The 13,085-nt window shown below is 37.1% G+C and overlaps 1 protein-coding gene across 7 annotated transcripts in view; it reads right to left on the reverse strand.

The window, feature by feature from the left end:
- Positions 1-13,085, reverse strand: part of STAU2 (staufen double-stranded RNA binding protein 2) — a 176,869-nt gene that overhangs the window by 65,444 nt on the left and 98,340 nt on the right. For 6 of the 7 annotated variants that reach the window (XM_051612779.1, XM_051612775.1, XM_051612778.1 and 3 more), the window contains one exon: positions 1,368-1,481. The exons of the other annotated variant lie outside the window; for it this stretch is intronic. In XM_051612779.1, coding sequence (XP_051468739.1) covers positions 1,368-1,481 — 114 coding nt within the window. The remainder of the gene's footprint in view (positions 1-1,367; positions 1,482-13,085) is intronic. 7 annotated transcript variants of the gene reach the window in all.

Genomic DNA, 13,085 nt, shown 5'->3' on the forward strand with positions numbered 1-13,085 from the left:
TTCATTTAGATGTCTTTATATAATTCTTCAGATGGCTTAAATGTGCTTTTTGCTTACAAAGTCTTTTTTCTGTTTACATATCATACTCTAGCCTAAATAAATGCTAAGACAAAGACCAAGCTGGCTGGTAGCCCAGAATGTAGTTGTTACCAAATTGACAGGGACCACCTTAAATTCATTGAAATGTCTAAATAATGTATATGAGTTATAACTAAATTTTAAAAGGCGATCTTTACTGAAAGAAAAACGGAGTGACTTTAGGAGAGCATAAACAAGTTGCTGGATGAAATGAGAACTGAATGGATTACGTCTGTTGAAGTACAGCCTGACTTACCACAGCTCTTCATTACTGTAAAACACCAAACACTTAAGGACAGGAAGTATCCTCATGCTACCATGTAAATAACTAATGGGCTTAGTTTATGTTAACAACTAGCTTAGAAACTTCCAATAAATAAAACCCACCAACCTCAATTATGTCTAAGAGTGTCTGAACCTTTTCCCCAAAAGTAATTAATTCTGATCATTCTTGAGGTAACTTCTCCTTTCTCCTTAGAGAATCTTACATAGAGTCTGACAAAATGAACAGCAGATGTGGACACAGTGCAATTTAAACATGGCTTGTGAAGACAAATGAAAATAATGCTTTTTACAGTCTACTGAAGATCTGAAAGGGGCAATGTTTGTTTTAAAGTTTTCTTCTACTTGCTTCTTTTCTCCTTTTAAAACTTTTGGAGTATCAAAGTCTTGTCTTCCTTTTATACATAACAGTGTTGGAGGACACGAAGACTAGAAGAAGTCCCCCTCAGTTCCTATTTGAAGCAGCAGGGTGAAGAGTGATTTGAGATTTTTTTCTTTTCCTGGCTTTTCACCAGAAGATTTAATTAAACATTTTAAGAACAGCCAAACAAAATGGGAGTTTTACACAGTATGATTAAAAATCACTTTTCCCTCACAAATGCCAGCTTCTTGTGACAGATGATGGTTAGAGATGATGGCTTCATCTCTGCTTTTCTGGTTATCCATAAACTTAGTAAAAACAGGATAGACAAGACCTGATACATACTCAAAATGAAACAAAACCTTTGCAGAAACCTCACATCTGACTTTAAAACTAAAGAAAGGTCTTTTGGCTTTCCTAATGTCTTAAAAAGATATAAAAGGCAACATAGCTTTGTCTCCTTTTCAGGTCACTCTTCAGATCTAGTCAGGATTTTACTAGGGTAAGACAGGCAAATCCCAGTAACAAGAACATGCCATGCAAAAAACACAAAATGTGTAAGTAAATGTAAAATCTACTAATGGTGACATTCTGACCTTACTATCTATTAATAAAATTACAAGAGTGTGGGGTGAAGGTATTATACCTGGTCATGGCTGGCTTCAATGGAGCTTCCGATACCTTGGAAAGTCATCTGCACAGGAATCAGTGTCAAACAGGTCATACACTCTTTGCCATTTTGTCTATCACTGTAGTGTACCTATAACAGAATAACATACGTAATCTGCTAAACACCAGGTTCGTACAAGGGAGTCATGCTAAAATACTGTCCCTTTCCAACATGTTTGTAAGAAGAATTCCAAACATTTACATTGAATTCATCTTCAGTATAAGACAAGGCGTGAGTAAAATATTCTAGGTAGTCACCATACTGAAGTGGGGCCAAATTTCTCTGTATGTCTATTGGGTAGTTTCTGAAGTGCTGTGTTCTTCAGTTTCTGAGACCTTTGAGACTGAATTCAAGCCTAGATGTCATTTTTAACAGCATTTTGTAGCTTAGTTATATAACATCCATGTAAATCATTATTCCTCCAAACATTTGGCAATAGTAGTTTAAATTTTTCAATTGTAATTCCATTTTAACTAAAAATTCTTTTGACATGGCTAATGCTGCATATTTGAATTTGACTCTGTAATTAATTCAAAATAACAGATAAAATGGAGAAGAATTCACATTCTTCTTGAGGTGTCTAGTGTATCCTCTCCTAAGAGGAATTAATTCCCTACTGATTTCTAGATATATGTGTTGAACCTGAATCTTGCATGAAATATAGAAGAAGATTGTGCTTCTACTTGAATTATTTTCCTTCTCTTCAGGTCCCTTTCAGATAGCACTTAAACTCCCTAAAGAGAGGATAGATTTTAATATGTTGAGACAAAATGAAATTGAATGTTGCCAGTGTTTCATTATTAAGAACAGGTTGCCACTCATGCTGAACTGTTGAAATATTACAGTTCTCTGTGTAGCTCCTGGCTTCTAGACAGGCAGATCAAGCACTTTGTTCTACAGGAGAGGTGGAATTTGGTTTATGGTGGTAATTTACATTGGCTATGTGACCCCTGTCAGAAATGGAAAGAGAGATCAGCTCTGCTGGAGACAGACCTTTTATGTTAGTTTCTATTTACAGTTGTATAGCTCTCAGGCAAAAGTTAAATCATAAAGCCTCATCTTGACATTCAGGCTACAAAATTAAACTTTATTATTTCTAAAACAACTAGGAATCATATTAGAGTTGTTCCTGTGGAAATGATTTAGTGATGTATATGATTCTTAATTTTAAACCATGCATACTAAATCCCCTGTGCCTAACTCTTCTTTGCCACAGGTGCAAACTGGAAATACTTCAGCTAAAGAAAAAACAGTGCAAAACTGTTTGAGCAAGAGGAAAAAACAAGTCGGCACTGTATTTCAGAATTACTTTACTGACAACACACCAAAACAATTTTGCTGTGGTCAAAAGCAAGATACAGAATGCAAAATTCTTGTACTGTGTATAGAAATACTGATTTCACGCAGCCCTTCTTAAAGCTTTCTGGATTATCCCTGTCTCTCTTCCTCTCAACCCCCACAGTATGTGCCTACTAAATTACTTGTGGCTCTCTGCCAGAAAAGCCATACTACTTACTTAGAAACCACAAGAGGCCCCTTCACATATACAATGGTTTAACTTTGATTAATCGAAAGAAGTATGAAGGTATGAAATTTGGCTTGCAAATATAAACTGAAGTTCTATAAATGTCATGGACTACTGTTATGACAAGGACTTATTGAGCTTCCACAACTGTGGTATCTGGTTGCAAGCTAGATACTCTGCTGAGTATGTGTTGTGGGAATGAGATGTGGAGAAATGGGGCAGAAAAGCTAAGGAGGATGATTCCGCACTGCAAATACAACATAGCAAAAGGGGCAAAATCCAGTGACCGAGGAAAGTACATGTCTCAGAGCACGTATGGAGAAATGGAAAAATGGCACTTTCTGAACTGCATGGCATGTTTGTAGGCCTATTTTTAATAACATGAATAAGGTTACACTTCACTACTATGCACTAGAACAAAGCAAGGCTAACAAACTGAAAGAACAGGAGATACTAAAAGGAAAAATTATGAGTAGCATTACATGACACTTACCTGCAATAGCAAATTTGATCCACACCCTCTTTAGAGTCCTGCATTGAAACTGCAATAAATTCAGAATATTGGTATCTTTCTAGGCTTAACTTTCCCAAGGAAATTTCATTACACACTTCTGGCCATCTTTGAATGTATCAGGGCCATTACTTTACAATTTCTGATACAACAGCCCTCTAATTATCTCCTGCCCTATTGAAATTCTTCAGCTGAACCAAAATAAATACCTTCAATGTTAATGATAATAATAGTGATATAAAAACTTGAAGACTGGCTTTTGAATGGGGAATGGAATAGAACTTTACCCATTTATCAAAATCTCTCTAGTCTACAGATCTGTGCAGTCAGCAGACACATCCAGATTTCTTCTACATTTGGCACATGTATGTGCAATTTCTCAGTAATCCTGTTTTGTTATTTATCAGTCCAGATACTACATTCTCAAACTATTTAATTATTTTCTTCTTCAAATTTGATTTATAGTCCAAAGTTTGAGGGTTTGGGAATTTTTTGTCAGCAAAGAGTGCCAGGTATTTACGTATTTGAGCAGAATGTCCAAAAGAGGCACTCCTAAAGGAAGGGCAGTAGTCAGATAGTTACCAAATAGTCTAAATAGCAGCAGATGCTTCCAGGTTTTTGGCCAGTAGTATGTTGCAAATATTCAGTTTATATGTACATGCTACTATGACTAAGCATGGGAGGAACCTGAATGTCTACAAAACTGGTTTAAGAGTAACTATCACAGCATCTAAGGCAGGGGAACATGAAGGCACAGCAAATACTTGATACAGTATCCGTAAGGAGGGGTGCCTGAGGACTGACCAAGTTTTCCAACAGTGATTATGTGGCCATTATTAAGATTCATGAGGACAGTAATACTTTTTTAAGTTCCTCAGTGCCTTAAGAGTCAAGAGTGCTTAACTAGAGCTCATCTTGGCAATAACTCTGTTAGGCAGGTAAGGACACTTCATGGACAGACATTAAATGACTCATCCAAATTCACTTGGCACTGGCAGGAATGAATGGTAGTGCTGAGACTATAACCCATCATTAAGACCTCTGGCCTAACCACAAGGTCATTTTCCCTTTCCATATATTATGGAGGTAAAAATAAAAGAGTTATTAAAATAATTGCTATCTGTATCCAGGCCTAATTTTCAGGCTTTAATTTTTTTGTAATTCAGGGACACTCACGAATTATGTCCATGCATTTTAAGGATTAAACAGCAATTAAATTTCACTTATTAAAGTTCAGTATGTTTTATTTGGATAGCATATTAGCAGAGTTTTTATAGAACAGCCTTAGGATCTGGTTAGGAAATCATGACCAGAATACTGATGTCTGTAGTAAGGGTTGTGCAAGTTTTTGAGTAAAATGCAAGACTCCAGTCTCAGACTGTAACTCTCCTTCAAGGTACGTCTACACAGTACAAAGCAGTGTCACAACAACAAGATCCTGGCAATAACTCTGACAGAGTCTGCTCATTTACTGGGAAAAGCACACAGCACTGCTAGTTGTTCTCTTGGGTAACTACACACCCAGAGTACCTGAAAAAAATCATGTCTAAGCAGCTCAGGAATCGCAAACACATCACTCCGTGGTGCTGTGGGGCACGAAACCTCCATGTGTAAAACGCAAAGTGCATCCCAGGCATCAAAATAATGAAATAAATTCCAGAAATCATTTTTTCCATGAGCACCATGGATTTACTCATACACGTATGCTTTCATGTTCAATATCTCAGGAGATGCAACTGTATACCCTTTCCACAAATGGCTTCAGTCAGGAACAAGCTGCATGGTATGAGTATGTGTAGAGGGGTACTACTAACTGGAGTATGTATATAGAAGTGTATGCAAGGGGCTGAAACTATTTGAAAACTATGTTGAAATTTGGCCCTTGTTTTTAATATTTTAAATTACTGAAGAGATGCAAATATTTTGATGGACATTTATAGCTTCACATAAAGAAAGATGTAAGATGAATGTTTACAATGTTACAACTGAATGTGGAATAGCATAGACAAAATTCTCAACCTTATACATTATTTTATAAAGGAAAAACTAAATCACACTGCATAAAACTGTGTAAGAAGTTACATTTAAGGTTACTTTTATTATAATGCTGCTCCATAAGCAGGAAACTTATCATTTCTTTCATATTTGCATTAAAATGTCTCTTAAATGTAGCTTTACTATAATGTCCTTCCCTATGTGCAAGTGTTCTGATAGAAACTGTAAAAATATCACTGGATTTGTCTTGCAATAACCTACTTTAACCTACTGGATCAATATGCAATTTCAGATAATGGCCATAGATAGTCTGCATAAATTATTCTGCAAATAAAATGTCCCTAACTTCAGGCACAGGGTGGTCTGCTGGTCTTCAGTGGGCACCTCTGCATTCAAACACTCATCCCTTTGCATGAACAAGGCCTTTGGTTTACCGACTCACAACTGAGGAAGGTGAGAGGCATGTTATACTACCACAAAGAAGTTAAGCTTAACTATAATATGCTAAACTACTGTTAGAAATGAGCTAACTGTGCATTAACAAGTGACTGAGGGTGCGCAAAAATAAAGGCTACTATTTTCACACACTGCTGCTTAGATGTTCACAGACTGAAACACAACTTTCTGTCTGGCCAAACAGTTTCTTTCTTGAAAATTCATTAACTGAACAAAATAATACGGATTACCAAAAGAAAGAAGTCATCTGTGACACTGGAGTTCATGTTTCCAAACCAAAAACTACTCTGAGTCAAAGCATCAGCAGGAGTCTTAGAATGCTAGACAGAAATAAACTAGCTAATAAAATGCCATTATCTTCAGCAATGCACAAATCTTCTGGATTGACATGCCCGGACTATTTTGTTAGAACAAAGGATGGTATTCCTTTAAATGTGCCCCTTAAAGGGAAAGCACCCAATTTAGCCCTGAATTTACAAAAGAATTTCCAAGATTTGACACAGGTTGCTCTGGATTTACAGCAACAAGCAAACCAGAGTGGGCTTCAAAATCAGACATTAAAATAGCAATTTTGACTTGGACAAGAGTCTGATGAAACCTTTTTCTTTCTTGAGCTTCCTGGTGAAATACTTGTCTTTTCCATTTTCATCTTTTATCTTCCTCTTTCTGTTGCTCATCTACTGTTATAGCATCTACTTAAAAAAAAAAAGGAACTATTCTGTTTGTTTGAGCTCAAACTTCATGCATATTTGTTGGTGAAGACATACTTCTGGTGTGAAAATAAACTAAATATAAAACATATCAACTAAACAAAAAATACAAACATTTCAACCATTTTCTCAAAGTCAATTTTAGGAGCTTTCACACTGAAGTATTTGAGCACTTAAAAGCGTGAGTCCTTGTAGTATTGATGGAGCTTTCCTAACAAATAATATATTAGACTCTTCAGATATGGAGCAGCATGAGAGAGATTCCACTTTGTATTCTACTTGCTTTACAATTCAATAGATTTTATTTGTGAATACAGTTAAAAAATAAAAAAAAGAGAAAAAATCCATTTGCATGACCAAAGTCTTTTATGAAATGTTGAAGCATAGATACAAAAAACAAGGCGGAGAAGAAAATAATTGTCCCAGATGAAAAAATAAGGCATACAAGAAAAAAAAATTCAAAAAATCAGAAAAAAAGCATTGAATCAAACTGTTTCCTGCAATGTTGGAGTTCCTTGATGTAGTGCGACTACTAAATATAGTATTTTACTAATCTCAGCAGGGAGCTGGCTAACTGCATGCCCGTCAGATGTTTTTAATGGTCACCCCCTGTGGAACAAATCTAAGGAGTGCATGAAAAACACCCACGTTTAAAAAAGCCCCCTTGCTAGATCATTAAGGAAAGATAAAGGCCTGTACACTTGGATGTGATATATAACACAATCATTGTGTCAAGAAAACATATGTTTGATTAGCACACCTCAGGTTCATTAATCGCTGTGTCTGCTTCACAGCAGTGCACCAAGTTTCCACCGTAGCTACTGCATGGAAGGGTAAAGACACTCGGTAGCTTAAAGACTGACAGTTCAGCAGTAAATCTTGAGCAATTCCAACATGCTCCTCCCTTACAGAGTTTGAATACAGCTGTATTGTAGCCTTAAATCTTCATTAAAATACAGCCCTATGGTTTAGACTAAGAAACAAACCATCACTGTACCGAAACTGGTAACAACAAGCAGACTAATGGCATTGTCACTGTGGGCCTATTTTACATTACTGACTAAAGTAAGGCAGACACTCAACATCTATAAAAGCATATGAAAAAAGTTACTTGATACAGTTCCCAAAGAGAAAACACAAAATATCTGCTAAATGCCAAACAATAAAACTTGTATATTCTTTTTTTCATGCTATTTAGTCTCGGAATTCAGAGCTGCAGTTTCAGTGATGCAGGAGATCTGGAAAGTTTGGCCATATACTACGTTCAGTCAAGCCAGGGAGACCCAGCTCCATCCTACTTCTGGGTATGACGTTCAGTTCTGATTAAGCAAAAAGTAGCTAACACCACTGATGTTACTACAGTTTATGGTATAACCAGTAATGTAAGGTGCTTACCGGTTCCTTTTCATCTGTTAACCTTAAGCCAGGCTTGTATTTATAAGGACAGAGTCCTGTGGTGCACATGCAAAGCAAGAAACCGTATTTTCAAAGGCTGTCTTTCAAGAGTGCAAAGAGGCCCGTTTGTATGACAAGGAAGCTGAAACCCAGAGATGGGACATGGCTTTCTATTAAAAAAATTACAAACACACATTGAAGAGTTCAATTCCCCTATTCCTAGAACTAAAACTTGTACTTATTTACAGACAAAGAAGAGAGTAGTTTAACTCCAGTGAGTTAAAACACTGAATGTAATCTTCCCCAAAAACACAAAGAAAAACATGATAAAAAAGAATTATTATTCAGAAATTGGAGCACAGCAAAGCACTACAAAATAATGCAAGTTACACCTGTTTTTTTGCAGAAACAACTTGTCTACCTCAGATCCATTCACCTAGAAATATTCAGATAACTACTATATTTTCAGGGAGAAGAGTTGAAATTAATTTTACACTTCACAGTCAAAGGAAATAATAAAACTGGTACCCTGCAATCTCCTGTTTTCATCAAATAGCCTAAAAAAGGAGGAAGGTGAGGGATTTTGTGTTCTGCTTATAAAATACACAGAGGACAAACTTGGTACAGAGCATTTGTGGAGGAACCTGTGTCTTGACTATCACACTGAACAACTGCCTGACATGAGAGGAACTTGAAGAGAGAAGAGAAAATTGTTTGGGTTTAAAATAACTTTCTAGCAACAGCACAGATGGAAACATGTTTTCAGGTACACTCTTCATTATCAAGGTTGTTGAAGGGAAGAGAGAAACAAGCATTAACTAATCTCTGTTTACAGAGACAAACATTGCTGTTGAGATTATTATACTGGCCATTAAGCATGGCACAGTAGAAGCACACAGGAAGATTATACCCTTCTGCAAAAGGCCAGATTTCAGTATTTTCAGTGAGGACAGAGCACAACATCATTCCACACATCATTTTACAGAAACTGATCTGACCAACGAGCAGGTACAGTGCTAGTAAACTTGGCTAAGACCCAAGGCACCTGAACAGGAATCAAAGGCCTGATTCCACAGCTTGTTTGGCGGAAGCAGGTATTGATAATACACAGTAACACAGTCACTTTGAGCTGCTTCAAGAGCTTCATGAGTACTTATTTTTAAATAGAAATGTCACTAATTCCCACTGTCCTTTAAGTTTCAACATTAAGGTTAATCAGCTGACCACGATGTTAGAATCATCTCATTAATATTTCCAGTCTGCTCAGTCCTGTTGGTAAAGAAGTCTCCAGTGATTTGAGTGGGGGACTCGTTGCACAGTTACACAAAATTACAAGGGTAATGCAGTTGACCCCAAATGTGGATAAAGCATAAAAAAAAATTTTCATTTTCCAATATCCTAATTTGTTGGGATTTTTGGAGGGAAGATATATTTACATAAAAAGTGTTAGCCTTCAAATAATTTTACATTAATGGTATTTGGAAGCCTGATGTTATTAATTAAAAAGCATCCTTTGACTATTGTTTTTGATGTTGCTGTCATTTTTTTTTTAAATTTGATTGAACAATGAGATTTTAGTGGTCACCGTTACTATCTCATTTGCTGGGATTTCAGTCCCAAGCTGACAGTGCCCACAAACCTTTCTGCAGCTGACATATTCAAGAACAGAACAGTATCATTTACACCTACATTCTAGTTTTTAGAACTTCTTATACTCTTCTTCATTGGCTTTAGCTGGACACTTGCTGAAGTATATCTTTTGATTCACTCATCTACAGGACTTTGAAAATAACCTCTCTCAGACCACTAACACATAATTACAACTATGTTCATTGTCATAGATTCAGCAGATAGAACCCTCCCCTCAAAAACACAGTAACATTTTACACTTGTTTTTTCTCCTCAAAAGTGATTTGGGGGAATCAGAAGAAAATCACAGCAGATATTCATGAGAAGTAGTTTAGATTTTGTACAGTTTATCTCATCTCAGCTCCATTTCACCCCTAAGCAAATGATCACTTGATCACAATCACCACAAAAACAATTAAATTTCTAACTACAAATTTGGTAATGTAGACCCAGCTAACTACTGAGAAAGAATGGAGATGAATACATGGAAGCCACTTCATGCAAAGCAGCGAGCCACAAGAAAGGCTGAAAGTAGCTAAGAGAAGTTTCTGCTTTCTCGCCTGACAGAGGAATGGAAAAGAAAACAATAATAAAGAAGAAAGAAGATCATGTGTTGTAAAAACTGAGACAGAGCATTTGGGATGTGAAGGTAGTCTACAGTCCATTAGAGACCCAGAGACAGGAAATGCCCACTGATTTTCTGGGAAACCACAGAAACTACATTTTAATGTGCTGCTTCAAAGCCCTCTATTGAAGCTTCCACCTCCATCACAGCATTCTTGTTAGTCTGTTTTCATTTCTTCCCATCAGCCTCCTTAGCAGAGACTCTCTGATGAGAGAGATGCAATACCGCACACTTTTCAGAATGCTTCACCTTTCTATTCACTAGAACAATAAAAAAAGTCTCCTAAGTCGCTTTACTGTAGCTATTTGAATCTGGAGTCAATGGGGAATGCTTGGAGTTCTTTCCCTGACTGTTTTGCAACCTGTACCAATGAATTATTACAATTTTCATAGCTAATTCAAAGATTCCTCTTTTTAAGATCTCAAAAGACTGGTAAATGTCTTGATGTAGCTGTCATGGTTCGACCATTCCCCACAGTAGCCTTCTCCTTCTTATTTATCATGGCTTTTTTGTGAATGTGACAAGTTTATGGAAACTTTAAGTGCAGTTCTGTTGTCCAAATCCGTAACTGGTGTGTCACTCTGTTGCCTTCAGAGATACAACATTTTGTACATGTAAACTGTCTGGCCTTAGTTCTCCAGTCCTAAGTTATACTGAAGGTCATTAAAAAGAAATATCCCGGTGTGCTGGCCAAGGCAAATAAAACTTCAGTTATAACCAAAACAAAACCAAAAAAACCAAACAAACCCATAAACCAACACCTGCTTGCTATGTGAAGAGAAAAAGAAAGAAAAGCGACAAGATGTTGCTTTCACTGAGGTAAAAACCAGCTTCAGAAGTTAAGAAAGAAGACAGGAAATAGCTAATGCCAATACTCCCAGGGAACTCTTGAAGATGAAGTATATTTCACTAGGTCAAGTAATGAAGGAGGAAAGGAAAGCTGCTTCCATCTAGTGAAGTCCAATGAACTTTAACTAAGTAAGCAACGCTTCCTAACTTTTACCTGCTTTGGGAAAGAACTTCTGGATTCATAACATGAAATAACATGAGATTGTTATTTCACTCATCATCAATGATTTGGCACGCTTGGACACAAAATATTAATGAAGGAAGATAAAGGCAATTGCACCAAATTTCAAGATGCCAAAGTTGTGATGATAATAATTTAGAATTAAATTACCTTCTTCAGGCTTAACACTAAATCCATTACTCTTGCCTTTTGTATTACAGATTCCCACTGAACTAAAATCTGATTTTCGTGACTGTATCTAGAAGATTTGCTGGAGAAAGGGTTTCAGGCCCCAATTCCTCCTTATTAAAAAGTCCAGGAACTCTTTAACTATCACAAACACCATCAACAAGTTCTGACAGTGAATTTAACATCAGTTTAAGAGAAAGAGATCTTGGGTAAAAGCAGGTTTGGGATTCACAAACCTTCACCAGCTCAAGTGGGATGGATGCAAAGGTCACCCACTGTCCCTAACTTGGGAAGCTGGGTGTCAGTTCTGTGGTGCTGCACTCATCAGCAGCCACAGCTAAATCTGAGACACTAGGAAAGGGTCACAGCATGGTCCAAGCTACAACCAATGGCTGTCTCAACTACTAGGACAAGGCTTAAAAAGTCAGACTTGCTCCTTGTTTTGAGTATATCCTTCAGCAAAAGCAGCAAGTAAACACCCAGGGAAGTAACATTATCAGTCACACCAGAATGATCACCTACAGGACGTGAAGAACTCTTGCATGGTGTGGACACATCTGCATCAGACAACATGGTACAGGGCAGAAGTCTCAAAGGTATGACTAACTTCAGGCAATAAGTTCACAGCACAGGACAACAGCCCAAACTTGCAAAATGCTGGGTAGGGTGCCCAGGCCTACAAGTGAACTGGAAGTCAGGTACCTAATCTGCACAAGTGCTAACAAAAATCCCATGAAGCTTCTAACTTCTTAGTTTATTTTATACCTCTAAATGACTTGATAGTAGCACTCACAGTGCCTCCATCAATTTTGAAAATGGCATTTAAGTGCTTTTTAAGATTCTACCTGCTTCAAGAAATTTTCAATTACACACAGACCTGACCAAAACTATAGGTCTTTCCTTGAAATTCACTAAAGGCTGAATTTTTCCTCACAAATGTATCTCAGTAGTGAGATGCAAGCAACCCTAGACTGATTTCTAAATCCAACCTCCAACAAAGCAAAATGAGTGTTTGTTTAAGGCCACTGTAAGAAAAGGTTTGAGCTCAAAGTCAATCCTCATACAAAGTGTGGAAATTTAGTTTAGGCCATCTCTGCCAGCAATTCAAAACCACAGCTGAACTGTGTGTGCTGCAAATAAAACTGACTCTAGAGTGTCCAGTGGGACTTCTGTGTGTGCAGTCACTCAGAAATGTATGCTTACACTACTGGTTAGAGAAATGAGAAATATTCAGAAACACCCAACAATACAACATTTAAATTCATCTATGTATAAATGGCACAGTCAATCACTAAACAAATGTGGAGGGGGAAAAAAAAATATATAAATTGCATTACCATCACAATCAAAGAAATATATCACGTAGAAACTATATCCCATGTGAGGTTTTATTATGTAGCCACTAGGGAAAAAGTTAAGATACCTAAGTCCTGCCAGTGCAGCAAGCCAAGTACGGCTGCAGCCACACACTGGGACAGACCATGGGCACTAAATCATGGCTTCTTAAAATGTATGTTCTTGGCTTCATTGAACTCCCAGTGGAATTTCCTACTGGACTACCTGCAACTCAAGTTCTACCTCAGTAAAAACTGGAGGGTCAAATTATTCATGTGTACATAGCTTCTCTAAATGTTTCCCTTCAAAAAACTC

The sequence above is a fragment of the Apus apus genome, chromosome 2, assembly GCF_020740795.1.
Source record: "Apus apus isolate bApuApu2 chromosome 2, bApuApu2.pri.cur, whole genome shotgun sequence".
Lineage (NCBI taxonomy): Eukaryota > Metazoa > Chordata > Aves > Apodiformes > Apodidae > Apus > Apus apus.